Raw genomic sequence first — 24,325 nt, forward strand, 5'->3', positions numbered from 1 at the left:
GTTCTCTATATTTGACTTTAAATATTCTTCTTTGGAAAGAAAGGCAGCAGTCAAGTAAAGGCATAATGTGGCATAGAGTAATCCTCTGGAATGCAAATTAAAGTTGCATAGAGAGAAAAGAGAGAGTTGAATGGATATGGAAAACAAAACTTGAAATAATAATGGGGGAAGTTCATCTCTCTATTATTGGTTGCTCGTCACCATAAACATAAACAGTATATTCTCAGTCCATTTTATAATTTACAAACAGCTCAATGATTCCTTTTATGACTGACTACAAATGAATGAATGTAAATTTTACTGCTCCCTAAGCGTGTGTGTATACATATAATTATCCCTTCAAATTCTCTTTTTCTTTATCTACAACCCCTCCAACCAACACTTTCTACCCTTCTTAAATAATCAAAAAATTGAGCAACAAAAAAAGAAAAAAAGAATGAAGCTTTTTTTTTCCTTTTTTTTCACCTCTGAATCACAAAAGGTTTACTGTATCCAAATCTACCTGTCTTCTGTTCCACATTAAACCTCAAGCGAAACACGGGTTTTTATTGGTTTCAACTTCAACCCCATGCTTTCTGGAGAAAGAAGCTCTGGGGAGATACAGGAGGGACTGAGCGGGCTCCTCGGGCTGTCACTGAACTGGCAAGGTCTATACAACCCATAGCCCATGAAGAAATACTCCATAGGTATCAGCATTGCATGTGGTTGCTCCTCTGTTACCATTGACCCGCAAGCCTGGACCTGCACAAACATTATATTCCCATCCTTTGTCAAAAACATGCTATTCCACAATTCATGCATTTCCAGTGAGGCAGTGAAATTTCAAAGAAGCTAAAGCAGGACAATACGGTCAGAATGACATACCTCTACTAAGGCGCTAAATCTCCTATCTAACTTTGCAGTCATATGGAGTGCCTCGGAATGAAAAGGAGAACTATCCCCAACGAAAATGAGTGTGCGACATCTTAACCTCTTTAAGCCTTCCGTAATGTCAGATCTCCTGAAAGAAAGATAATGTTAATTTGATATACCAATTGCCAGCCCAAGAAAAAGATAACAACTCTTGAAAAAAAAGTATATTACCCGTTAATTGCTTGCAGAAACCGGAAAACATTTATGCTCTGCCTCTCTTCCAGCAGCTGAACAAACAAAGATATAATGGGAATTAGACAAGAATTATTCCTTCAAAAACCATCCACTGGAATGATAATTGTGTGTTATGCATGTAAAAAAGAGTGAATCAAATTCCAAGAATGCATATGGAAAGTGCTTGATCTTTCTTTATATTTTATTTACTAAGGAAAATCTCGAATACTAACTTTTCTGCATGCTTGAACTATATCCGACTCAGGGACTTCGGTACTACCACGAACTTCCTGTTATAATATTTGCATAAAAGATTAGTCACCGCTCAGCCGACAAAAGAAGAGGAAAACAAGTTAAAGAAAATGATGGACAGAATGAAAGTACCTTACTGAAATACCGTTGCAGCAAACAATCTTTAAGTAACCCACACATGCCATAAAAATAAAGCAAATTTGACATGACCTACAAATAAGAGGTTTGATATGATTAACTTGGTGTAAAATCTCATTTAAATTAAAAATAACAAATACAATGCAAAAATTGCAGCAGCTAAGGTTTGAGGTAAAACCTTATTATAGATCCATTCAGACCAAGAGGGTGCTTTGCAAAGTGGAGATACAAGTATCAAACCAATAACACGTTCTCTATATTTCATCTGCGGTATAGAAAAGTTAATTAGTCAACTGGCATTGAAGTAACAAAAGAACTAAACCACTAGAGGAGGGAACCTACCGCAAATAAGGTAAGGATATAAGCACCGGCAGTTACTCCCATACACATAACAGCACCAAGCCTGAAGAATATAACCAGAGAATAAGTTACACTTGCATTCGCAACAACTTGTTGATGCACAAAAATATAACATGAGCTTTCCTAGCTTTAAAAGACTTGAAAATACAAGTACGAAAAATTCCTTATAATCAAAGAAGAACATGGAAAAGTAAAAGAAACAAAAATAATTACCTAAAATGGTTAAGAACTTCAATGATCTGATCTGCTAAATCATCAGCAGAAGGCACAGGATCATCTGGGCAAATTGGAGCAGCTCCTAACTGCAAAAGCTCTTACGGAAGTGCCAAAAGAGGAACTATGTTATTAACAGCACTCCAAATAAAAAAAAATGGAAAAAAAAGTATTGGAACAAACATTCCAACAAATAAATAGCCAAGTAAGGTCAATTAACTAAAACCAAAAAATGCACTGACCTCATGGCCAGGAGGACTGATGTGATATATGCAAAAGTTGTGGAGCAGCAAAGAAGCCGCATCGGGACAAAAAAATAATCCTTGGAAACAAGACATATCTGCCAAATAACATAATGATGAAATATAAAATTTTGTTAGGTTGTAACTTAGTTTTACGAAATAGAGAATATACGTGTCTGTGCCTGTTGGTGATCATTAAGCCTTCAACGATCAAACAAAAATAAAACATACATAAAATAAATTAACTAAAAAAAAAGAAAAACTGCACTCTGAACAAGCCATCAGGAACAAGGAGATTACGAAACCATTGTACTTACGATTTAAAGCTATATCAGGATAAGTAATAAGAGCAGGCTTGTCTTGGTCCCCGTAGACAATAACAGACACATTGCCACGGCCAGTTTTAATTACGTGTTCCTGAAAGAAGCGAGATGAGAAAATTATAACAGATGAGTAGAAGATTGAACTAACGAAGCCAAGATCAACTATGAACCTCAAATAGATACATTTAAAACAGTTTTGACTACCATGATTTTTCTTCAAACAAATTGCATGATTTGCTAACTTGTTTGAGGATATAATGTGTACTTTCAGAAAAGATGTGGGCTTGATAAGACAAAACATTTATATCGCATTTTAAGCCTTCAAGTAAGGGCTAAGATTCAACACTGCTCTATGGGATTATTATCCTTGGAACTTCCCATGTGCATTTACCCCTTTCCAGGCAACTAAGCCGAACAAGATACAATTTTTTATATTAAACTTTCAAAAAGACAGATAAAACAAACAAGTATTTAACATTGCAATTATTGCGTCATTTGTATCTTTTGAAGAAAAAAGGGAAAAGAGACGTGTGACAGTTCAAAAGAGAAGCAAGGAATCTCACATATATAAAGACATTGGTTTAAAACTAAAAAAATGTCCAATAAAACAAGAAAATTCATTCATGGAAAGCCAGAGTACCAGCTAGACTAGTCAATAAAATAAAAAAGGAAACAAGATAACTACTGAAGAAAGGTATATCTTTGATTTTGTCACTGGATAGTAAACCAGCGGAGAGTCCAAATTCTCTCCAATTAAAAGCATCACAAACCAAGGAAATAATAAGAAAAATAGGGAAGGAACGCATTATACGATAGCAACAAAATTAAGAGTGTAAAAGGTCCTGCTATAAACAAATTAAGACACTTCTCACTTTAAAAAAGTAATAATATTTAGAATAAAGGGAGACTCAAAAACACGGCTTTACAGTAAAAGACTGCAAAAATGATTAAACCTGCTCATTTTCCTAAACAAATACTTCTTCCTTTGTAAACGGAAAGCTGTTTTATTTTATTCTGTGTGTTATGCTTAAATAACAAATGGGGAATAAACCTAACTGGCAAATGGTATGAAAACCAAACTAGCAAATAAGGCATGTATAGATCTGGCATTTACGCTACCTAAAAGTTCAATTTCTTAAAAGTAAAAAGCTCAGCAAAGCCAAGTTAAGAACTATTCCAAATACAAAAACAATGGATATCCCCTCCGTTTTCCACTTTCCGGGATACGAAATCTCAACCCAAATTTTATTGTATCCCTAAACTCAGAAAAGTCAAGCACCCACAAGTGAAATGAACTCAGAAAACGAATCCCGTTTGATTTCAATCGATTACAAGATAAAGGGCATAAAGTAACAGTTGGAACGCAGAATAAATCTTATTAACTAAAATTCCCATTTCCCAAATATTCCGGGAAAATCAAAAGACCCAAAAGACAAAAGCTTCATATTCTGCAAAAGCTGATTCAACCGTTGGACCCAAATGCAAAAAAAAAAAAAACACTTAAAAACACAAAACCCAGATGGATAGGAAGGGAGGGAAAAAGAATCAAAGAAATGGAAATAAAATCAAATAATAATAATAATGCATAAACCCAAAAAAAGAACAAACCTTTCCACCGAGATAGATCTTCTCCATATCAACAGAAACGAAATCGTTAGATTCAGCCATGGCCGTAGCTCTCGTGTCTCTCAAAGTCCCGAAGCCAAACAGCCCTCAGCCTCTATTTTTCTCCCTTCTCTCTCTCTCTCTAGAACTTGTTGTGTTTTCTCTCTATCTCTTTCTCTCTCCCCAAGAAAAGTAAGCCTAGCTTCAATGGCTTATATACTAAGCGATTCTCTCTCTAATCCGAGAATATAACCAGCGGTTAACCACCACCGACGCTGTTACACCCTCCTAAACCAACTTTTAACCGCCGTCTTTCTACCCTCTAATTAACTAAAACGACTTGTCGTTTTATCTAAAACGTCGTCGTTTTTCTCGGTTAAGTTTTTAACAGCACAAATCTCGGATTAACCATAAATAGTGATTTTTTTTGGGGCGTACGTGTAAGTTTATTGGGATTCGAATTTTTGACCAGAGAGAATGATGAGTGACACGGCCACCTATCATTTGAGTTTGACTAAAAGTGTTTGTTTTGTTGGTGTTGTTCTGTAAAATATGTACACCTGTCATTGGATGCTCTTTATTGGGTCCCAAATTTACCCTCGTGGGCCATTGTCTTCCTTTGTTTTTTATTTTAATTAAAATTATATTTTGAGGGTCTTAGAAGTAACAAAATTATAGGGTTGCTTGCCTTTCATTTGACTCAATGATTAATCATATTCCACACACTAATCATGATTTTCTTATTATATTTTTATCATCATATACCACTTTTGTTTGTTTATTTATTTATTTATTTATTATTAAGCATATTTTGGGATTTTGTTTGTCCTTGCTGTACTCCCTTCAATCTTCATTCACCTAACTAATTTACTTACCACCATTTTTGGTTTAATTATGAAAAAGTTCACCTTTCCTTTTTTGTCACTTATGCTCTACTGTCGACTAATTTGCAATTTTTCACTCTATGAATGAGAATATTATGATATTTCTCCTTTACGATATAAAAAGAAGAGTGTAAGGGAATGAATAATTGATTTAAAATCAAGCATTTTGATGGGTTAAAAATGGTATGAGATTCAATGTTTTACCAAATTTACCACATTATTTTATATATATACATAAACTCCAAAAATCCTTATTTCATGCAATCAAGACTTTGATTTCAATCAAGTGTTATGAAAACGACAAAAATCAATTCTTCCAATATTTAAAATATGCATTTTTGTTGAAACATCTAATCTTTGGAGAGATCTATTGCTTTGCTGTCCTTTCAACTCAACAAATATAAACATGTATACATGACTACCATATATACACACATTTTTTATTGAAAATACGTCCAAACCCCACAAATGACAAACACCCATTTCACCACATTTAATATTAGGCTCTTTTTAAAAAAAGGAACCTTTAAAGTCATTCATGATAATCACTTGTATTTCTCAGCTTATTGTATTGCCACATTAAGTGTATGCGTTATCAAAGAATTATTTTATCAATTCATTAAACTAATGCAAAAGAAGTTTAACCAACAATTCGATACATCCGACCAAAAAAGAGTCCATGAACTTGTACTCCCAACGACTAGATTCCATGTCTTATTTTAATGTTACCACCAAACCCTTTCCTTTTGTCATCACTATTAAATGTTTAAACAAAAACTTATATAATTAGGCTCTTAATTAAAATAAAGCCTTGTGCTCTTGTGACCCTAATTCATTTGTATCATAAATCATAACTCATTGTCTTGCAATATTATGTTCCCAAAGATCTACATTACACATGTGAAATGCTCCTAACATGTCTTCTCAAATCAAATTGCCCCCAAACCCTTTTCCTCTTTTGAGGCAATGAAATCAACTACATAGATTACAGAAGATAGTATATAGAAATTAGGTAACATAAAAGGCTGGCTAGCTGTCTAAGCAAAAAATGGGATATTTTTCCAATATATGTGTCTCATTCTCTGTCTCTATTCAAATCAACCCCATATATTTTGTCAGATCGATTCAATTATTTTGGCTGGACCCCTCATGAGAGAAGAAAAAGAAAAGGTTGTATTTATGGGTGGTGCGAGACATGTTTGTGTAGACTTATATTAGCCCTAAGAGTGAACTGGTTTTGGAAGTGTCTCAAAACCTAAAGTCAGTATCAGCATTATTGGGAAGCTAAGTATGATAAGAAGAGAGATATGGGCAATGAATAAGTATCTGTTCTGCTTATTATTATTTGGCAATTTAATTAGGCTATATTTTTGCACCTATATGGCATATCCTAACTTGGACTTTGGATATGCTATTCATATTGGAGATTATAGTGTGAAGTTTTTGGAATCTTTAGTTGATGGGAATCAATAAAAAGGGATTATTCCCATTGTTCATGACTAGTTGTACAAAAACCTATTCCAACTACACTCAAACACTATTAGTTACACCTCATGAGTTGAATAAAAATATATTTTGGAAATTAAATCATTTTATTATATTTCCTACTTTATTGTTTACCTAACTCAAGAATGATAATATTATCATTAATTATAAATCATTAATCATCATCTCTTATTATCCTTTTCATTCTTAAAATGTGAAGTAAGTGAAGCGATCATTTTCATTCCTGGCTCTAGTAGCTATTATTTAATGTTACAAACCTATCCAATTCTTTGTTGTTATTATAAATGAATTATGTGTTCTTATTTTTTTATTTCTTCCAATTTATCTAAATAAAAATGGAGACCCTGGATATTTCAGTAGAATTATCTATTTCAATTTATATGAAAGTTTTATAATTTTATGCTAAAGTTATTTATAATTATTTGTAAATTTTAAAAAAATTCTGTTTACAATATTAAAAATAAAATTTAAATATTTCATTGCATGCACTGACAGTTTTTTATACTTGCGGTAAGTAATTGTTTGAACTTTATTTTTGTCATTGTAAATTATTCAGAATTTCCTAAAAAATTTTAAGTAATTCTAAATAACTACACTATACACAATCGTAAAAAAAAATAAACTATAATAAATTAGAAGAATGACGAAACAAATAGAAAGATCTACCGTAACACTTTTTTTATATATAAAATATTAGTATATTAATATAAAATATCATAATACAATAAACATTAGAGGAGGTAACAATTCTTCCAACCATAAACAAGACAAATAAGTAATGTTAGAATATTGAAGTGTGAAGTTTAAAAAAGTATGATTAGATGAGTGTATGGTAAAATGTTCCATTTCAAAACCAATTGACAATAAGAGGAGTAACTCATGCATTTTATGTATAGTATTTAGCTTCCACATATTATTAATGTGTTCGACTCTCTAACATTCTCTCAAGATTGTGGTTATTTTTATGCTTGCCAATCTTGCACCATTTGATTATAAGTGGTCTTTTTAGCTCACATTGGCTTTTTTTAGCTTACTATTAGTAAATCACAAGGAGTTTTTTTTGGCTCGTCTTTTAGAATCTTTTTATTTTTAATTTGAATCAGTTACTCGTTAGAATTTAGTTTGACTCTGATACCATATTATAATATAAAAAGCATGTAGTTTAGTATAATTAGATGAATGTATAGTATAATTAAAGAAAAATAGCTTATACATCTTATATATATTATTTAATTTTTATATATACGGGACACTGTTACAATCAACTTATGACAAATCTATATCATCACTATATAGTGAATTGGTAACTAATACGAGCACTATATCTCATTCTCACTCACACTACTTGCTAGTCTTGTCTTAATAAAGGAATCCAACGGCTGTAAATCATTCAGGTTTACAGAACCAAGTCTATTCCATGTTCCACCAGATAACTACTTCCCTACCGAACCAAACTACCTCTCTTTTCACTCGACACGAGCCCTCGAACATCTCTCCTATTCTTCTCTCGCCACATTCACGACTTCGTATCCGGAAACTGCTTTCTGGCTCGCCGAGAAACCGATCATCGATCGCCGGGAAAATATCTCCGGCGGTCGTAATGGCGGAGGCAGTGGTGGTTTTTGACTTTGACCGGACAATAATCGATGGGGATAGTGATCGCTGGGTTGTCACACAAATGGGTCTGACCCAGCTGTTCGAAGAGCTTCGCCCTACTTTGTCTTGGAACTCGTTGATGGTTTGTACTAATTCATTATTGTGTTTTCTATTTTCTCTTTATGCTATCTAATCGATTTACTTTATTGAAATTTCTACGTGTTTTGATGTTGGTCTAAGACAAAGGGAAATTCATGATTTTTTTCGTTTGTTCCTTCTTTTCACGTCAAATATAGAGAGAATCTCTTTTAAGCTTGGCCAAGCTGTGTGATTTCTTTATCTATTAAAACACTTTTTTTTTCTTTTTTTATCGTTTATTGTTAATGCTTTCTTTTGGGTCCTAGGCTCCTAATTATGAAAAGGGATCTTCCCAAAATTTAGTTACTTTCTAAATAGTAATTGAGTGAACAAAATCATGAGATTTGGATCCTTGCAAACGTATGTGAATTCTTATAGAAATCATCAGGGTTTTAGAGAGAACTTTTTCATGTTGAGCATTGTTATTAAGCACCATGTGGCTCCCTATAAATAGTTAACAGTTTTTCATAATCATTATTAGGTGTGGGTCTTTCTTACTTGATCACATATTCATCTGATTTGATACTTTGAACCCTATAGGACAGGATGATGTTGGAGCTTCATTCACAAGGAAAGACTCCCTCAGATATTGCTGAGTGCCTGCACAAAGCTCCAATACATCCACGTATTGTTGCAGCCATCAAGTCTGCCCATACTCTTGGGTAAAAAATTTACACTTACTTATGGTCCATTTCGTCTTAGTTTATGTTATAAGTGGCAAGTGCCTAGAGATTATTTAATTAAATACAATATTTTCAGATGTGACCTGAGGATAATCAGTGATGCAAATCAGTTCTTTATTGAGAAGATATTGGAACATCATGATTTATTGGGATGCTTTTCACAAATCGACACAAACCGGACAGTTATAGATGAAGAGAAAAGACTTAGAATTTTCCCTTATCACGACTTGAGCTCACCCCATGATTGCAATCTGTGCCCATTAAATATGTGCAAGGTATTAGTTAACACATAAATGTGACTTTCTAATGTCTGCTTAGAGTGCATTATTAGTGTTAAGTTATTGTGTATAACATTATATCATATATGTGGCTTAACTAAATAGAATTGGTATGATAACATTCTCACTCATTATACTTTTCATTGTCTTGATTGCTTGATGGCTTCCTTTGGGGTGATTTGAACTTCTTATTAGATAAGACTAGTCATGTAGAGGGCAATTCATGGTAGACTATTTTTGCTGGTTCAGTTCCACTCCCATCATCTTTCGAACTGGAATAGTATAAGAAGTAAGCAAAGTAAATTGATACAGGTGTGGATTTCTCCTTGCCGCACATAAAAACTTTCCAGAAATAAACATTGCTAACAAAATGTACCAAATACAGGGGCTGTTATTGAGATCATAGGTGACATTTGTATCCTGGTGATATTGAAAATGCTCATACAATGATCCATTCTGTATATGTTAGTCCTTGTTTATTGTTATGATATACCGGAGCCATTATATAAGTTATAAGTTACTTGCATTTGCATCCAGGTAAATTCTCAGAAAATTACTCATTTAATATGTGCATGGTGTACTTGGAATTTGATAAAATACATTGGCTTATTTATCTTCAATAATTATGTTATCCTTGTGTGACAAAGGCATATGTTTCTATTTAATCCTGAAAAATGCAAAAGAGGCTAACATCTTCTTTTTCTTTCCCAAACTGCAGTTGCAGTACCTTCCTTCATTGTAAACAGAAGTATTCTAACCATTACATTAATTTTTAGGGCCTGGTCATTGACCAAATCCGAGCTATTGCAGCTGAAAGTGGGAGAAGAAGATTTATTTACCTTGGAGATGGAAGTGGAGATTACTGCCCAACTCTAAGGCTTTCAAAAGGAGATCATGTCATGCCAAGAAAGAACTATCCACTGTCGAAGCGCATTTGCAGCAACCAAACACTTATCAAGGCTGAAATTCATGAATGGAGCAATGGAGAGGAGCTTGAAAAGATCCTTCTTCATCTCATTAACACAAGAACCACTGAAGAAATAACTATTGACAATGGAAATCACTTGGGACGCTGAGTCTTGGAAAATCATCTCTTAATGGGTTTTTTCTTTATTCTATGACTTGTGATTCATCTGCTGAGTCAGGTAGGTTTTCTTGAATTAGGAACTACTTTTTTCTATTTCAGATTACTCAACCAAACATTTGCCTAACTGGTAAGTAGCTTCTGCGCTAGGATGGAAACCGACTGGCTATGTTAGGCATGTACTTGGAGAAATCCACATGATTTGGTATCTGACCCTCCAGCTTAGGAACTATTAGCTAAATGTTGTTGTATTAATTGCTTGTTGTTATTCCATTATTTGTTTATGAGGAAATAACACAAATATCTCTTAGGCCATTTCATAGAATAAAAGAGCACCCTTCCTTGGGTTAATCACAGTTAATCACAGTAAATGTACTAGTCACAGTGAATGTTCTATTTCAGAATTATTGAGTTCTGAGCTCTATACCTTTAAGGTCTTATTTGGGATGGGGAGTTGAATTGGATTGGATTGGACTGGGCTAAAAATTAGAATTGGACTGGATATATTAGTACTATGTTGTGTTTGGTTTAACAAGACTAAATAAAGTATAAAATATTTTTAAATAAGCTTTTAATAATTTTTTTTAAATAAAAATACTATTTTAATTAAATAATGTGTAATAAAAATAAGAATACATTCAAAAAATTAAGTAAATGAAACATATTTGATTTTTTATAGTAAATATAATATTATTTTCAAAAATTAAAAACTATTTTTTAAATAAATAAAATAAATATTATATATTAAAAAATAAGCTTAAAAAAACTTTGGAGTAAATTAACCACATCCTTTTGGTGGGTTAATATAGTCTCGAAAGGGCTTAATTTGAAAGGAAGGATAAAATTATCCAATCCCATCCTAACTCAATAACTAGCGAACATAACTTAGGATTTATGGAAAGGAATATATATGTTATGCAATTTTTTGGCAACTAAAAAAATAAAGAAAGATTTAGAACTGAAAAAAGAAAAAAATATATGAAGATTATGATTTTTACGTGATTGAAGCGTTAATGAATTTTAATTCATGAGTCACTCTTATTGAAGGTGTTAATAACCCTTAGTCTACGAGTCACTCTTATTAAGAGGTGTTGTAGAAGCACAATAATAGTGATTCTCTATCACTTTTTATTGGGTTTTTGCTTTAAGTATAGAAAGTAAATTTTTTTACAATGAAGGTGTTGCTCTATTTATAAGCATGGACACCCTTAGGCCTTGATTAGCTAGGACCATTTAATTAAGAAGCTTGGTTTGAAATATTTTGCCCTCTCATGAGGTTAATACAATGGTAAATAAGATAAGCCCTATAGTTGGGCTCAAGTAAGGAGTCTCAATTGGGTGGTAGGTGAAAAATGATGTGACTTGATATGATCGGTATAGATATAAGTTGTTACTTTTTGTGTGAGAAAAAAAAATGTCAGAAGGGAGAGTGGGTGTGCGGTACCCCCTTTCAGACACACGCGCAAAATGTCTTTTTCAAGTAGTATGGTTTCTTGGAGAGAATCACATTTGTGATAAAGTGACCTTTTCCACCAGAATATCGCTCTTATTTTCTCGCGGATGCTTAGGGTTCTGTTTAGGAGAATGTCCGGGACGAGACATGCTCACTTTTCTCGATCAAGGTTTGTCCCACGTTCAAGAAAATTCTCCTTCCTCAGTCTATGCCCCTATTGAACATGACATGTTTGGCCACACTACTGTCTAAGTCTCGAGATGACCTTTCCTAGAGTTCATCCAGACTTCTAACTGCTTGGATCATTGTGCAAATGTATAATTTGAGATGTACTAGGGAAGGCATGCTCCATTTAGGTTCTCAATTTTTATCTGAATATGGGGTCTGAATCTGCGTCAACACTTAGTAAATGTCATTACTTGGAATTTCTTTTGGGCCAAAGATGGGTTTAGTTCGATACTTATTGGACCTTCCTTGTTTGAGATCATATAAGTTGTTCGAGATAATTTGTGCCTCCTTAATTAGGGTCATACTAGTTGTCCAGGACCATTTATGGCATCCTATTTGGGACCATATAGGTTGATGTTCTACACTTGCACCCAAACCGCAACGCTTGGATCAAAACAAACCCTAAATCGTTCATAGGCCCTTTTTTCAAGGATGATACATGTCTTTATTTAATAAAAATTGAAATAATAATATAAAATTCAAATTTTAATTACACTAATAACAATATAGTCCTTACACCACTATTCCACCACTAGTACCATTTAAGATTTTTTGGAATTAGATTTCTTCTTACTATTATGCGATTAGATTTTAAAACTTAATTGAATTGGATTTGAAAGTAACTTTAAAATTTGATTTTTAATTAAAAAATATTAAATTGGTAAAGAAAAAAAAAATAGATTTATCTGTCTCCTCTACCATTCTATGAGATTCTATTCTACACTACAAGTGTCTCAAATAAATAGAATAATCTATTAACAAAGTTGGGCACGGCAGCAGGCAACGGTGATTGGTGAAGAGAGTGTAGATGGTCAAAATAATACGGCCCTTCAAATTCGGTTTTAATAGTCAACTGATTATTGCATAAAAAAAATAGTCAACTGATTTAACGATTCTGATCGTTTAGTTTCTCTTTTTGTAATTTTTCTTTCTGATGCAATTCTATTTCTCTTTCTTACGAGTGGAAGTAGCTAAACAAAACTCCACAACAACAAATTTTTATTCTCTCTAATTATGATAATAAAATATATTAATTAATGGGAAGAAAAAAAAAAACACATAGCAAAAGAGAGAATATCAGATAAAGCGTGGGCTTTTTTTTTTTTTTTCTTTAATCTAATTCGTCATCTGTGTAAAAACATTACAAATATTTTGGGTTCTTCCCAAACATATATAAAAAACACTGCTTTACATCGCCTTACATATATATTCCTTTGTGAAAATTTTCGATTCCTTTTCTTCCTACTCTTCCTTGGAAGCAAAGACAATAACTAGTTTAGTCTAGTCTTTGTTTTAGGCCCAGCGAAGCAGCTCTTCTCTTTCTATCTCTCCGTAATGGCAAAGAAGAGAGAAGAAGGGGATATGGGTCTGTTATTGGATGGAATAATAGAGGCCATGCCGTTGTTTGCCAAGGAACTGATCGCCGGTGGGGTCGCTGGTGGGTTTGCTAAGACTGTCGTTGCACCACTCGAGCGTGTCAAGATTTTGTTCCAGGTATAACAAGAAATGATTTGGGATTTTCATTTTACACTTTTGGAGATTATTGAAACTGTTTTTGCTTAATGGGTTTCTGGAATTTGGTCGTTTTATGTCATTTTGTTGATTATTTCTTTGTTGGGTCTTGTGTTTGAGATATTCTGAATTGGAATCAAGATTGGTTACTCTTTGTTGTTTGTTAGTGTCCTTACTCAATCCTTTGATGTAAGTTTGTTTTCTTCAAGCAATCACTGGTAACGCTCCTGATTTAAAAGTAGAATCAAGCTGAGGAAATTGTTAACCAATGCTGCTCCAATAGAACAAATTTAAGTAAAGAAATAAGTTGGTGGGGATTAATGTGGAAGGCTCTAAATTGCCACTGTTTTACACTGTTAGTGGAAATGAATTTGGATCAGATCAGATGTGTACCAGAAAGAACATTATTCTCCAAGTTTATAGAAAGTACTTATGCATTTATGTGTTTCAGACCAGAAGAGCAGAATTTCAGAGCATTGGGCTATTTGGATCATTTAAAAAAATTGCAAAGACAGAAGGTGTTTTAGGTTTCTACAGGTGAATCCTTATTTCATTATCATTGGTTCATTTTTTCTTAAACTCTGTTAAATATGTTATTTTTTTTGGATTTGGTACAGAGGGAATGGAGCGAGTGTTGCAAGAATTGTCCCCTATGCAGCCTTGCATTACATGGCCTATGAACAATATCGCAGATGGATTATTGAAGCCTTTCCCAATGTAGATAAGGGACCTGTACTTGATCTTCTTGCAGGCTCATTTGCTGGAGGAACGGCTGTACTTTTTACTTATCCTCTTGATTTGGTTAGAACTAAGTTGGCTTATCAGGTAATTAATTGGAGAGAAGAGAAATTCTTAAACTTCTCTGTAGTTTATTCCTTCTCTATGTTCCTCATACAGAGATTAAATTAACAATGCGAATTATTGTAGGTTGTTGATCCATTAAAATTGAGTGTTCAAGGATTGGCAAACAATGAACAAGTTTACAAAGGAATTCTTGATTGTTTCTCTAAGACTTACAAAAGTGCTGGGTTTAGAGGTCTCTACCGCGGTGTGGGTAAGCATTCTGCACTGCTGCACAGCATGCTTGCTGACATTGCATGTTTTTATGATTTGTATGGAACCCTTCTTATTTTCTCATGAACACAATTTTTCAGCTCCATCTCTTTACGGGATCTTTCCTTATGCTGGTCTGAAGTTTTATTTCTATGAGGAGATGAAGCGACATGTGCCTGAAGAACATAGAAAAAATATTATGGTAAAACTTGTATGTGGCTCAGTTGCAGGTTTATTGGGTCAAACCTTTACATACCCTCTTGATGTTGTCAGGAGGCAAATGCAGGTAATGTTCCTCAAGTTCTTTCAAATTACTTTTTGAATTTTAGGACTGTAATTGATGACTTATATTTCAACAGGTTCAACAATTCTCGCCATCACACGCCGCAGAAGTTAAAGGAACGATGGAAATGCTTATTAAAATTGCCCAAAAGCAAGGATGGAAACAACTGTTTTCAGGACTTAGCATCAATTACTTGAAGGTAGTTGAACCCCCATTCTGTCTATTTTATAGCCTTTTCCTTCTTTCCAGGATTTAGATAAAAGATTTAGCTTTATTTCATACAGGTTGTACCATCTGTGGCAATTGGATTTACTGTTTATGATCTTATGAAGCTATACCTGAGAGTTCCATCACGAGATGAAGTTGTAGTTGAAGTGGTAACCAACAAAAGAAATATTCAGCCCTCGTCCCTTCAATCCTAATCAGATTTTTTCTTCTAGATCTAGGAAAGAAAAGGAAGGGGAAACGTTAAATGTTTCTATCATTTGAGTTCTTTTAGATTAAAATTGTAAATTCAATTCTTTGGAGTTCCTAGCAAAACAATTCCCTTCTTTGGAGCATCTGTTTCATAGAAGATTTGGGAGGTTTCGTCCATGCTTCTATATACCGGGGCATGACCAAGGTTTCCAAAAAGGAGGATGTTCTTTTGCGAAGACGGGATTCTCAATCAATGTACATAGAGATGGTGGAAGCAAATAAAGAACTAATTGCTGTGATGTTGTATTGTACCTATGACTGAATAATGATTCATAGCAGCCAGGCAGACCTAGGTAACTAGGTTTTATGATTAAATTTTTTTGTAGATTTGATAAACAGCCATCCTCTTCGACGGTGGTTTAGTAATGCAGCCAGCAGATTGGAACTATTTCAATTCCATCGAGTTTTTAATGTTTTCTATTCTAAGTATCTGGCAGATTGAAAGTTTCTGGCACAATCACAATTTACTGTTTCATATTAATAATGTAACAGTGAACTTAAAATAAAACACGTGAAAGACCCATAAATCGATTTCCTCTTCATTAATTTTTAGTGCTCATGAACAATTAAAGATTGGTGTGTATAGTGTCGTAGTTAAAGACTGATAACCACACAGATGACTTGGTATACAGATCACAGAAGCACAAAGGGTGAACACTAGGTAGCCAATGTTGTATAAAAGATATGCACATAATAAACTTGCTATATTAAATGGTGACTAAAAAAGTTACAAGAATGATTTACAACCAAGCATTTTGTTAACTTACACCGCTGCTGAGTAAGTTTCAAGCCAAAACTTGTGTATGCTCTTTCTTGGTACAACACTAGTAAATTTCTTGCCAAACTTACTAGTGGAAATCTCTATCAATTGTGCTTACATTGTCTTCACCAGTAATCACCACAGGAGCATTTTCCGTCCTTGAAATGGTGGAACCGCTTGTTATCTCGTACTATCAGTTCCCTTCCAACAATTTTGGACATGATTTTTATTGCATTGTGGCAATCACCACAGATCCGGAGGTTCTTCATAATTCTAAGAGTTGTCCTTGGGGGAGTACTAATCAAACCATAAGCAATGGCGAGGCGCTCGCTATGATACTGCAGGGCCTGCTCCTTTGCTTCCTCATCAATGTCATGAAGCACATATCTTGTATCAGGCACATACCCTGCTTCCTTCATCTGCCCATTTAAACCTTTCAATTTCTGGTATGCCTCTTCCTTGTAAGGACTAGAACAGCGAAACTCACTGACCCTGTTCTTCTCCTCAAGCATGTTTGTCACTGAAGACCTCTTCCTCTGAGGCAATGGGATTTTATCCTCATTGACCTTAGAAGGATCAATACTAACCAATAACTCTTCAACATGGTCTTCAAGTTCCAGATCCCCATGGATTCGAGCAAAATTCCTAATAGCCTCCCAAACTTCAAAAGTAGGCTCAAATGGCATTTTCTCAATGAACTCCTCTGCTTCATTCAAATGACCTGATTTCCCAAGAATATCAATAACCCCCATGTAATGCTCAATTTCAGGCATAGTTCCATATTCATTCTTCATTTCTTCAAAGTATACAAACCCTTCTTCCACAGCTTCAGCACTGGCACAAGCAGCCAAAACCGCCAGAAAGGTTTCCTTATCTGGGTTCAATCTTACCTTCTTCATTTCTTCAAACAATAGAATCCCATCATTACCTTGCCCATTCGCTGCTAACCCATTAATCATCAAATTCCACGAGCTCACACTTCGCTCAGTCATTCTATCAAACACCTTGCGTGCATCTTTCATACTCCCACATTTCCCATACATTTCAATTAATTTATTGCTTAATTCCATATCGCCACGGAACGTAAACCGCTTCAAGAACTCGTGGACTTTTTTGCCGAGTTCAAACGACTTGGAGTCGCGACATGAATCCAATAGCGCACAAAAAACGTTGTAATCAGCAGAAACGCCTTCGTCAATATACTTTAACGCCTCTTCGATCTTACCCTGGTGACAAAGAGCTATCAAATCAACATTCTGCTGGCGACCGTGAAATGGGTCGCTTTCATTTTGATTGTTCAACCGATGGTCGTTGGAATTGGGCTCATTCGGCCGTTGGAGTTGGCTCTTCTTGCGCCTCTCTGAAGGTTGGAGCTTGTTCGGATACCTTGGGCCTTCACGCTCGGAGGGTCCGCCGTAGCGACGAGAGACTCCGTGGCTTTTGGCATTGGGGACGGCGTAGGTACAGATAGGCTTGGATGAGGTGATATTAAGAGAAGAGGAAAGAGGATGAAGGGTTCTTAGGAGGAGAAAGTGTGTTGTGGGGTGTGAGAGCTGAGTGATTGTGGATTTGAAGTTGGAAGACGATGAAGAAGAAGGTACTGTGGAGTGAAGTGATAACGGAGAAGGAGAAGCCATTTCTGCGGAGACCCAGATGCACTCACTTACAGACAATAATCAAAGAAGACACTAGCGGACTTATATACTATTCCCTTTACCACTATTTCTTAAAAAAAAATATACTTTATTAGCAAAATAAGTTATATAGCTGCAAAAATTACCATCAATTACACTCTGACTAAAGATTTATACTAAGTATTCACATTACATCCAATCCTACACAATTTGAAGTGATATGATCTCTTTTTTGGTCTAATATGATCTCCACTTAAATATGTATAATGCACATAATTCGGAGTAGTGAAAGCACTATCAACAATTAAAATGCATTATTAAAATTTTACTTTATTTATTTTACTTCAAATTTTTAGATACCTTAATTTCTTTATTTTTTTCTTTATATTATTTAAATATTATATTTTTAATATAATTTATTCAATATATATAATATTACACATAGAAAAAATAAAAAATAATATAAAGTCATTACATTTAGCTAAACATTATTTATTGAACTAAAAATATGTAAAATAGTTAAAATTTACCCTTATTTATTGGAAGTTTAATTTTGTAATATTTTCATTATAATTTAAAAATTAAATTATTTTAACTCATCTATTAAAAACACTCTAAGTGTACGAAATAAATGTATATCTAACATTCATTATTTATATATTGATTAATCAAATTATTTGATACTATTACTAATTTTAAACATATCTCACTACTTTGATAAAATTCAGATTCATGATTTCTTTTTGTAATTATATTCATGATTTGTTCTTATTTTACAAGTCAAAATTTTCAATCAAAATATTAATATATTAATTAATACATTTTTCTTTTAATTTTGTTAAGTTTTTATAGAATGTTTACACAATTAAACTCTTAAATAATATTTCTCAGTTGTAAATATTAACTTTACGTTACTTATTAAACTGTTTGATTAATTTAATATTAAAATATAATAATAGCGTTTTTTTGTATTTATTTTTATGAAAAATATCTTTCTTCTCATTTGATTGTTACTTACTATTTTTGTATGAATAAGGATAAATACTATTTTGCATCTGTGTTTTGTAATTAATTATTTTGTTAAATGATAAAATGAATCCTATATTTTCCTACAATTCTTAACACAAACATATACAGAAAAAAATAAATGGTCTACTTTATCATTTAACAAAACAAATAGTCTAATCCAATCCAAAACAAAAACCTCCCTTACATCTCTCACGTTTTCAATTATTAAATTATTAAATCCAGATTCTAATCCAAATGTTACAACCTTTCATTCTCCTTATATGTGCATTTCTTCAGTTTAGGGGGAAAATGAGATCATGAGACTGAGTGGAGTGAAGGTTGTCTTCCTTAAACAATTCATCCAAAACTAGAAATTAAATATATAAATAGAGAAATAAATATAATTTGAAAGGAAGTATAATATGTCATCTAAATATAAAATACATAGTAAAGAATCAATATCCAAATCCAACACAGACCAGTTTCATTTTTTAATCAATCTTTTGTTAAAGGACAACAACCAATGAAGAAGCAGAAAGAAGGAAAATGGTGTTATTATTTAGCCATGCTCAAGTTTAAAATCAAAAATTGGAAAGGCACAGAACTCTCATACTACAAAAACAAAAACCACTTTATGCTTCTATCCTAGTGAGCCTGTAATGGATTTGGATTTGGATTTGGATTGATTTATTATTGTAAATTAGATAATATAGTCAGACCATTCAGAGATGAAGGAGGTATGGTCCATGGACTCTCCAGGCACATCCTCATGCCTAAAAGGTCGTTCTTTTCCTCCAACCAGCCTCGCCGGATTCCCCACCGCCGTCGTCCTCTCCGGCACATCGATCAGCACCACCGACCCTGCCCCGATCTTTGACCCTTCACCGATATGAATGTTCCCCAACACGGTGGCACCGGCGCCGATCAAGACTCCGTCACCAATCTTGGGGTGTCTGTCACCACCCATTTTCCCAGTCCCTCCGAGAGTGACGTGGTGGAGAATTGAGACGTTGTTGCCGATCACTGCCGTCTCCCCTACCACCACTCCCGTCGCGTGGTCGAACAGAATCCCTTTTCCGATCTTCGCCGCCGGGTGTATGTCCACCGCGAAAACCTCGGCTATCCGAGAATGAAGCGCCAGAGCCAATGGCCTCCTCGATTGGCTCCATAGCCTATGTGACACTCGATGAGCCTTAAATTAAATCCACAAATTAATACCGTGGATTCATGAATACAGAACAAAATCATAACTTCTCTTGTTCAGATTTTGCAAAACATTGAACATTCAAGAAATTTAGAATTAGGTTTTAAACTGATAAAATACCTGACAAGCCAAGAAACCCTTGTAATTGAGGAGACAGTGAGAGAAGGAGACGCAAGCGGGGTCTCGCTGACGGGCAGCGCGTAGGTCGGCAACTACGGCGGAGCGGAGAGATGGGTCGGAGAAGGCGTTGAGGAAGAGATCGTAGAGGAGGGTAGAGAGGAGAGTGGAGGAGCAGAGCTTATTCCCGAGGTGAAACGAGAGAGATCGCTCTAGTGACGAGTGGGAGAGAATTGTCGAGTAAAGGTAGCTCGCCAGCGCCGGCTCTGACTCTGCATCGCGCCGCGCCTCTGCCTTGATCTGAGTCCACACCCATCCCTCGTCCTCGTTAATATCAGTCATCGTAGTCGCCGGAGAAGGTAACTGCGTTGAGTGTCGTATATCGCCGGCCGGCATTGAAGGGTGATGAAAGAAAGCTTTTTTAATTTGTTAAAGCCAAGCCACAGCTCCTTTTACTTATTTATTTTGAATCTTATTTACTGTAATTTTATTTTATTTATTTACGAAATTAGTCTTCCTTCCCCTAGTAGTACTATTAAATTAAAGTACTTATTTATTTTCTTCTCAAATTTATTATTTGTTTTTGTTTTTAATTACAAATTTAGAAGCAAGTTTATAACATTACAAATCTACATTAAATTTGTTTAATAATAAATTATTAGAATTACTCCACAATGTCCACATATATTTAAGGGTTCTAACCAATGTCCAGGTATTAGGAAATAAACATTATTAAATTATGAAGTATGAACTATAATTAAGGAGAATGATTATGATTCTACTACCCCTATGATCAAAGAATTCTAATTTCTGTTATACAGATGAATAAATCAATAATTATGTGAAGTAATTGAACAAAATAATCCACAACAGAAACAAGCACCTTTTTTTTACTCGAACAAAGAATAATAAGCTGTGATTGCTCCCTCCTTGTGTGAGGGAATGATAAATTAGTAGTCTCTTATTCATAACTCTTGTACAACAAATGGGATTTTGTTTTGTGTAGCTGAACTTGTTGGTAAATATGTTACCCCAAGGCCTAATCTTATTCGAATGGGTATCCAGACCAGTTGTTAGAGCTCTTTGAAAAAAATTCTAACTTGAACTTTCTCAGATTTGCAAATTTCCCTCAAAAATATATCAGGAAACCACTGATTGAAGAAGATGGTCTATTTTTTCATTTTGGACTAAGACAAAATTGGGTTTACGAATTCTCCTTCCTTTATGCTCAATACACCTTTTGTTTCCTTTAATTGGCTGACTTTTGCAAGGAGAGCCATCAGCTAAGATGAATCCACAAGTAGGAGTGAAGCTCTCACTGGTAAGATAGTTGACCGTAACCTGTGACACCCCTTTTGAGTCCTCATTGCTATTCGATATCTCAACCTTAACTGTCCCTTTAACCCTCATCCCTTTGTGATCAGCACATCTTTTCCTTCCTTCGACTGGTGGCCTTCTACAAATGGAATCATGACCCAAAACTACACCACAAATGGTGGTCCTGTCCTCTGGAGGAATGGTACTTCTATCCAAAACCAACTTGGGCTGGGACCTTCTAAACTTGAAAACTCGAGAAAGGAAATTGTGGCTCTCTTCATCGACACGAGGATTGAATTTGCCCTCTGTTGAAGGCGATTTTCTTGCTTCGATTCTTATACCTACTTGCTTTTGACTGAAAGGTACAAGCTTAAGTACACTATCATAAAAGTGGGTGGTAGATGAAGAAATTTTCTTTAACTTTTGAAGGATATCATTGGGGCGCCGTGAGCCATTAATGCTTGTGTTCCATGCATAATCAAATGTGTTAAGCAGTTGAGTTTCTATTCTTATTGCGTCACTTTTGCTCGGCATCTGTTTCACAACCATTAAAGAATAAAAAAAATGAAGCATTTGTAAGTTTCCCACTTATAAGCTCAATTTTGCAAATCTCATGCAGCCAGTGTGAAGCATACAAATGTAGGAGAAGTTAGTAGAAATGTTAAAATGTCAATTCCTTGAAACAATTAAAGAAGAGAAGTCAGGATATACTTATAAAAGTACATGTCTTTGTGTACTACTATTTATGCCTCTGAACTTTGCACATATGTGTTAGATGACCCCATTCCAAATGAAAATAAACTTGCTTTGAACCAACTTAAGACAACAATAATGATGACATTTGCAAGAGCACTACTGCTACAATATATCCAAAATGATTCCTCCTCTCAAAAACTAGTACATGCCCGTTGGGTGGAAAAGAATAATTACTGGTTTCCCCAGAAGGGTTTTCCCGGAAGTACCACAACTATCAATGCAGAATAACTAGAGCATATTACTAACAATAAATATTTATTGTAACCAGAAGGAAAGTCAGCTTGAATTCTGTAAGTGCAAGACCAGAGACATCAATAAGATTATAAGTATTGCCCAGACTTTTATTCACATAATTTCTTTTTCAAAACTTATTATGAGCTTAAGGAATATACTCACAGGTGCCCATCTAAAGACAATTGGATAGCCGCTTAACAGAATCTCCTCAAACAATCCAGGTCCCTTCTGAAGAGCCTCTTTAGAGTCAATTGAGAAACCAGAGGAGTAGCTATTGCCCAGATGAGCACCACTCCGGCCATACCGCTGAAGTCGAGTCCTCACACTATCAGCTTGTCCAAGGTAAACGACAACTATCCGTTCTGGTATAAGCTTGCCTATTTCACGGCCGAAACCAGTTCGAGATACAGCAATGCCAAGTTCATATACTCCTGGACCTGAATTTTTTGGGAGATTATGAACCCTGTACCTTTCTGCTCCTTCCTTTCCCAGAGAATGGTCTTCCCAATCAGATGGGCCAACCAGAATCTAAAAACAGGAGACACAACAATAAGAAAAACACCAAGCAATATAGAAGAAAGAAACGTGCTTATACATAAGATTAAGAACACCCATATCAATGTAAACTAAAAATGTCAAATTTCCCAACTTGGGCAAATTGAGAAAAGCTAGACTGAAACTAAGTACAGAATCAAGCATAGACTCTGAAAACTGCTCTAAGAAAAGATTTCACAAACACCTCTTGTTCTTGAAACACAGCCAACCAAAAAAAAAAAACAGTTTCTACAATATGCCTATACTCCTGTCCTTCAGGTCAAAAATGATGTTGCGGAGATGGGATAAGGAGAATTTCATTACTTAGGTGGGTACACAATAAATATGGCTTAAATCTCTAAAAGAAAAAAATTGGTTCACCCTCAAATTCTTGAAAAGTAAATCAAATTTGTTTAAAAGGAATAAATTGATTCTTCAAAATTACCTCCCATCTTGAAAAGTGGCGGTCGTGTTTGGTGTGCTTACAGTCTTCTCTCTTCAGCCTGGAGACGACAACGCCGGGATCTCCGGCGACCATTTCTTGGCTCTTCACCCGTCAATTTGACCGTTAAGTCTCCTGCTCACTGTTTCTTATTGGCCACTCTAGAATTAGAATTACATATTTTTTTTCTTTCAAATACCAGCCAACTCTTTTTTCTTTTTTTTTTTTTTGGTGATAAAAAATAAAAAAAAATTAAAGAATTTTTTTTTACTGCAAAACCTTCTCAACTATCATTTAACATTCATTTAATTCTGCAAGCTCAAATTTTGGTGGCCTCTAAATTATTAAACTATTAGCAAATTTAAAGTGACATTTATTTTTCACATAAATGTGAAGTGTTTATGTGTATATTGGACATGTCACATTTATTTTGGTATAAAAAAATTATTTCAAAAAATTTATAATATTTTTTTTAATATTTTATTTTTTTATTTTTATAATTTTAAGATGAATTTGAAATAATAATATTAGGTATACTAATATAAATGTGTCGTGTGTACAAGAGTGTACATATAAGTAGTCCATGAAGGTAGTTAACTGGATGTCATGTTAAATTTGCTAACAGTTCAATAATTTAGAAAGTTTTACTCCTAAAATTTAAGCCTGGAGGGTTAAGTGCAAAATAACAATAGTTGAGAGAGTTTAGCCGCCAAAAACTTAAATATTAATTAACTAATTAAATAAATACTTTTTTTAATAATAAATAAAAAAATAAACTAGTTTAATATGTCAAAAAAAAATAATAAATTAGTTTAACTGAATCAGAAAACTTTACTAAAGTATTGGTAAAACCACTACTCTTCCTACTTCTGGTTTTTGGTAGAGATAGTAGTGATTCCAACAGAGATTAGAAAAGAAAAACTCA

The 24,325-nt window shown here is 34.3% G+C and overlaps 6 protein-coding genes across 8 annotated transcripts; 2 read left to right on the plus strand and 4 right to left on the minus strand.

The window, feature by feature from the left end:
- Positions 1-150: 150 nt before the first annotated feature.
- On the minus strand, positions 151-4,740 carry LOC115706032 (protein NDL1). The gene is made up of 11 exons (XM_030633533.2): positions 4,223-4,740; positions 2,609-2,708; positions 2,292-2,389; positions 2,050-2,138; positions 1,819-1,879; positions 1,655-1,741; positions 1,471-1,548; positions 1,320-1,376; positions 1,084-1,139; positions 865-1,000; positions 151-741 (listed from the first exon to the last, which is right to left on the minus strand). Exons 1-11 carry the CDS (start codon positions 4,280-4,282, stop codon positions 520-522), a joined length of 1,044 nt encoding a protein of 347 aa, XP_030489393.2. The 5' UTR covers positions 4,283-4,740; the 3' UTR covers positions 151-519.
- Positions 4,741-7,932: 3,192 nt separating this feature from the next.
- Positions 7,933-10,814, plus strand: LOC115706703 (thiamine phosphate phosphatase-like protein). Of its 3 annotated transcripts, none has more exons than XM_061104789.1 (5): positions 7,933-8,347; positions 8,884-9,005; positions 9,103-9,301; positions 10,081-10,449; positions 10,539-10,814. In XM_061104789.1, the coding sequence occupies exons 1-4, from the start codon at positions 8,027-8,029 to the stop codon at positions 10,378-10,380; spliced, it is 942 nt and encodes a 313-aa protein (XP_060960772.1). In that variant the 5' UTR covers positions 7,933-8,026; the 3' UTR covers positions 10,381-10,449; positions 10,539-10,814. The 3 variants fall into 3 exon arrangements, with proteins under 3 accessions (XP_060960772.1, XP_030490277.2, XP_060960768.1); XM_061104785.1 differs by having other exon boundaries at positions 8,047-8,347; positions 10,527-10,814; XM_030634417.2 differs by having other exon boundaries at positions 10,081-10,814.
- A 2,173-nt stretch (positions 10,815-12,987) lies between these two features.
- On the plus strand, positions 12,988-17,825 carry LOC115703574 (mitochondrial carrier protein CoAc2). Its single transcript, XM_030630801.2, has 7 exons — positions 12,988-13,563; positions 14,033-14,118; positions 14,199-14,406; positions 14,509-14,635; positions 14,736-14,920; positions 14,994-15,116; positions 15,202-17,825. Exons 1-7 carry the CDS (start codon positions 13,405-13,407, stop codon positions 15,337-15,339), a joined length of 1,026 nt encoding a protein of 341 aa, XP_030486661.1. The 5' UTR covers positions 12,988-13,404; the 3' UTR covers positions 15,340-17,825.
- LOC115703573 (pentatricopeptide repeat-containing protein At2g15690, mitochondrial-like) lies at positions 16,080-17,791 on the minus strand. Its single transcript, XM_030630800.2, has one exon. The coding sequence runs from the start codon at positions 17,789-17,791 to the stop codon at positions 16,280-16,282; it is 1,512 nt and encodes a 503-aa protein (XP_030486660.2). The 3' UTR covers positions 16,080-16,279.
- A 1,375-nt stretch (positions 17,826-19,200) lies between the features above and the next one.
- On the minus strand, positions 19,201-20,773 carry LOC115706566 (serine acetyltransferase 5). The gene is made up of 2 exons (XM_030634255.2): positions 20,121-20,773; positions 19,201-19,988 (listed from the first exon to the last, which is right to left on the minus strand). The coding sequence occupies exons 1-2, from the start codon at positions 20,511-20,513 to the stop codon at positions 19,497-19,499; spliced, it is 885 nt and encodes a 294-aa protein (XP_030490115.2). The 5' UTR covers positions 20,514-20,773; the 3' UTR covers positions 19,201-19,496.
- Positions 20,774-20,933: 160 nt separating this feature from the next.
- LOC115705661 (protein EFFECTOR OF TRANSCRIPTION 2) lies at positions 20,934-23,582 on the minus strand. Its single transcript, XM_030633059.2, has 3 exons — positions 23,404-23,582; positions 22,587-22,952; positions 20,934-21,968 (listed from the first exon to the last, which is right to left on the minus strand). Exons 1-3 carry the CDS (start codon positions 23,494-23,496, stop codon positions 21,258-21,260), a joined length of 1,170 nt encoding a protein of 389 aa, XP_030488919.2. The 5' UTR covers positions 23,497-23,582; the 3' UTR covers positions 20,934-21,257.
- Positions 23,583-24,325: the final 743 nt, after the last annotated feature.

Source organism: Cannabis sativa, chromosome 1 (genome assembly GCF_029168945.1).
Source record: "Cannabis sativa cultivar Pink pepper isolate KNU-18-1 chromosome 1, ASM2916894v1, whole genome shotgun sequence".
Taxonomy (NCBI): Eukaryota; Viridiplantae; Streptophyta; class Magnoliopsida; order Rosales; family Cannabaceae; genus Cannabis; species Cannabis sativa.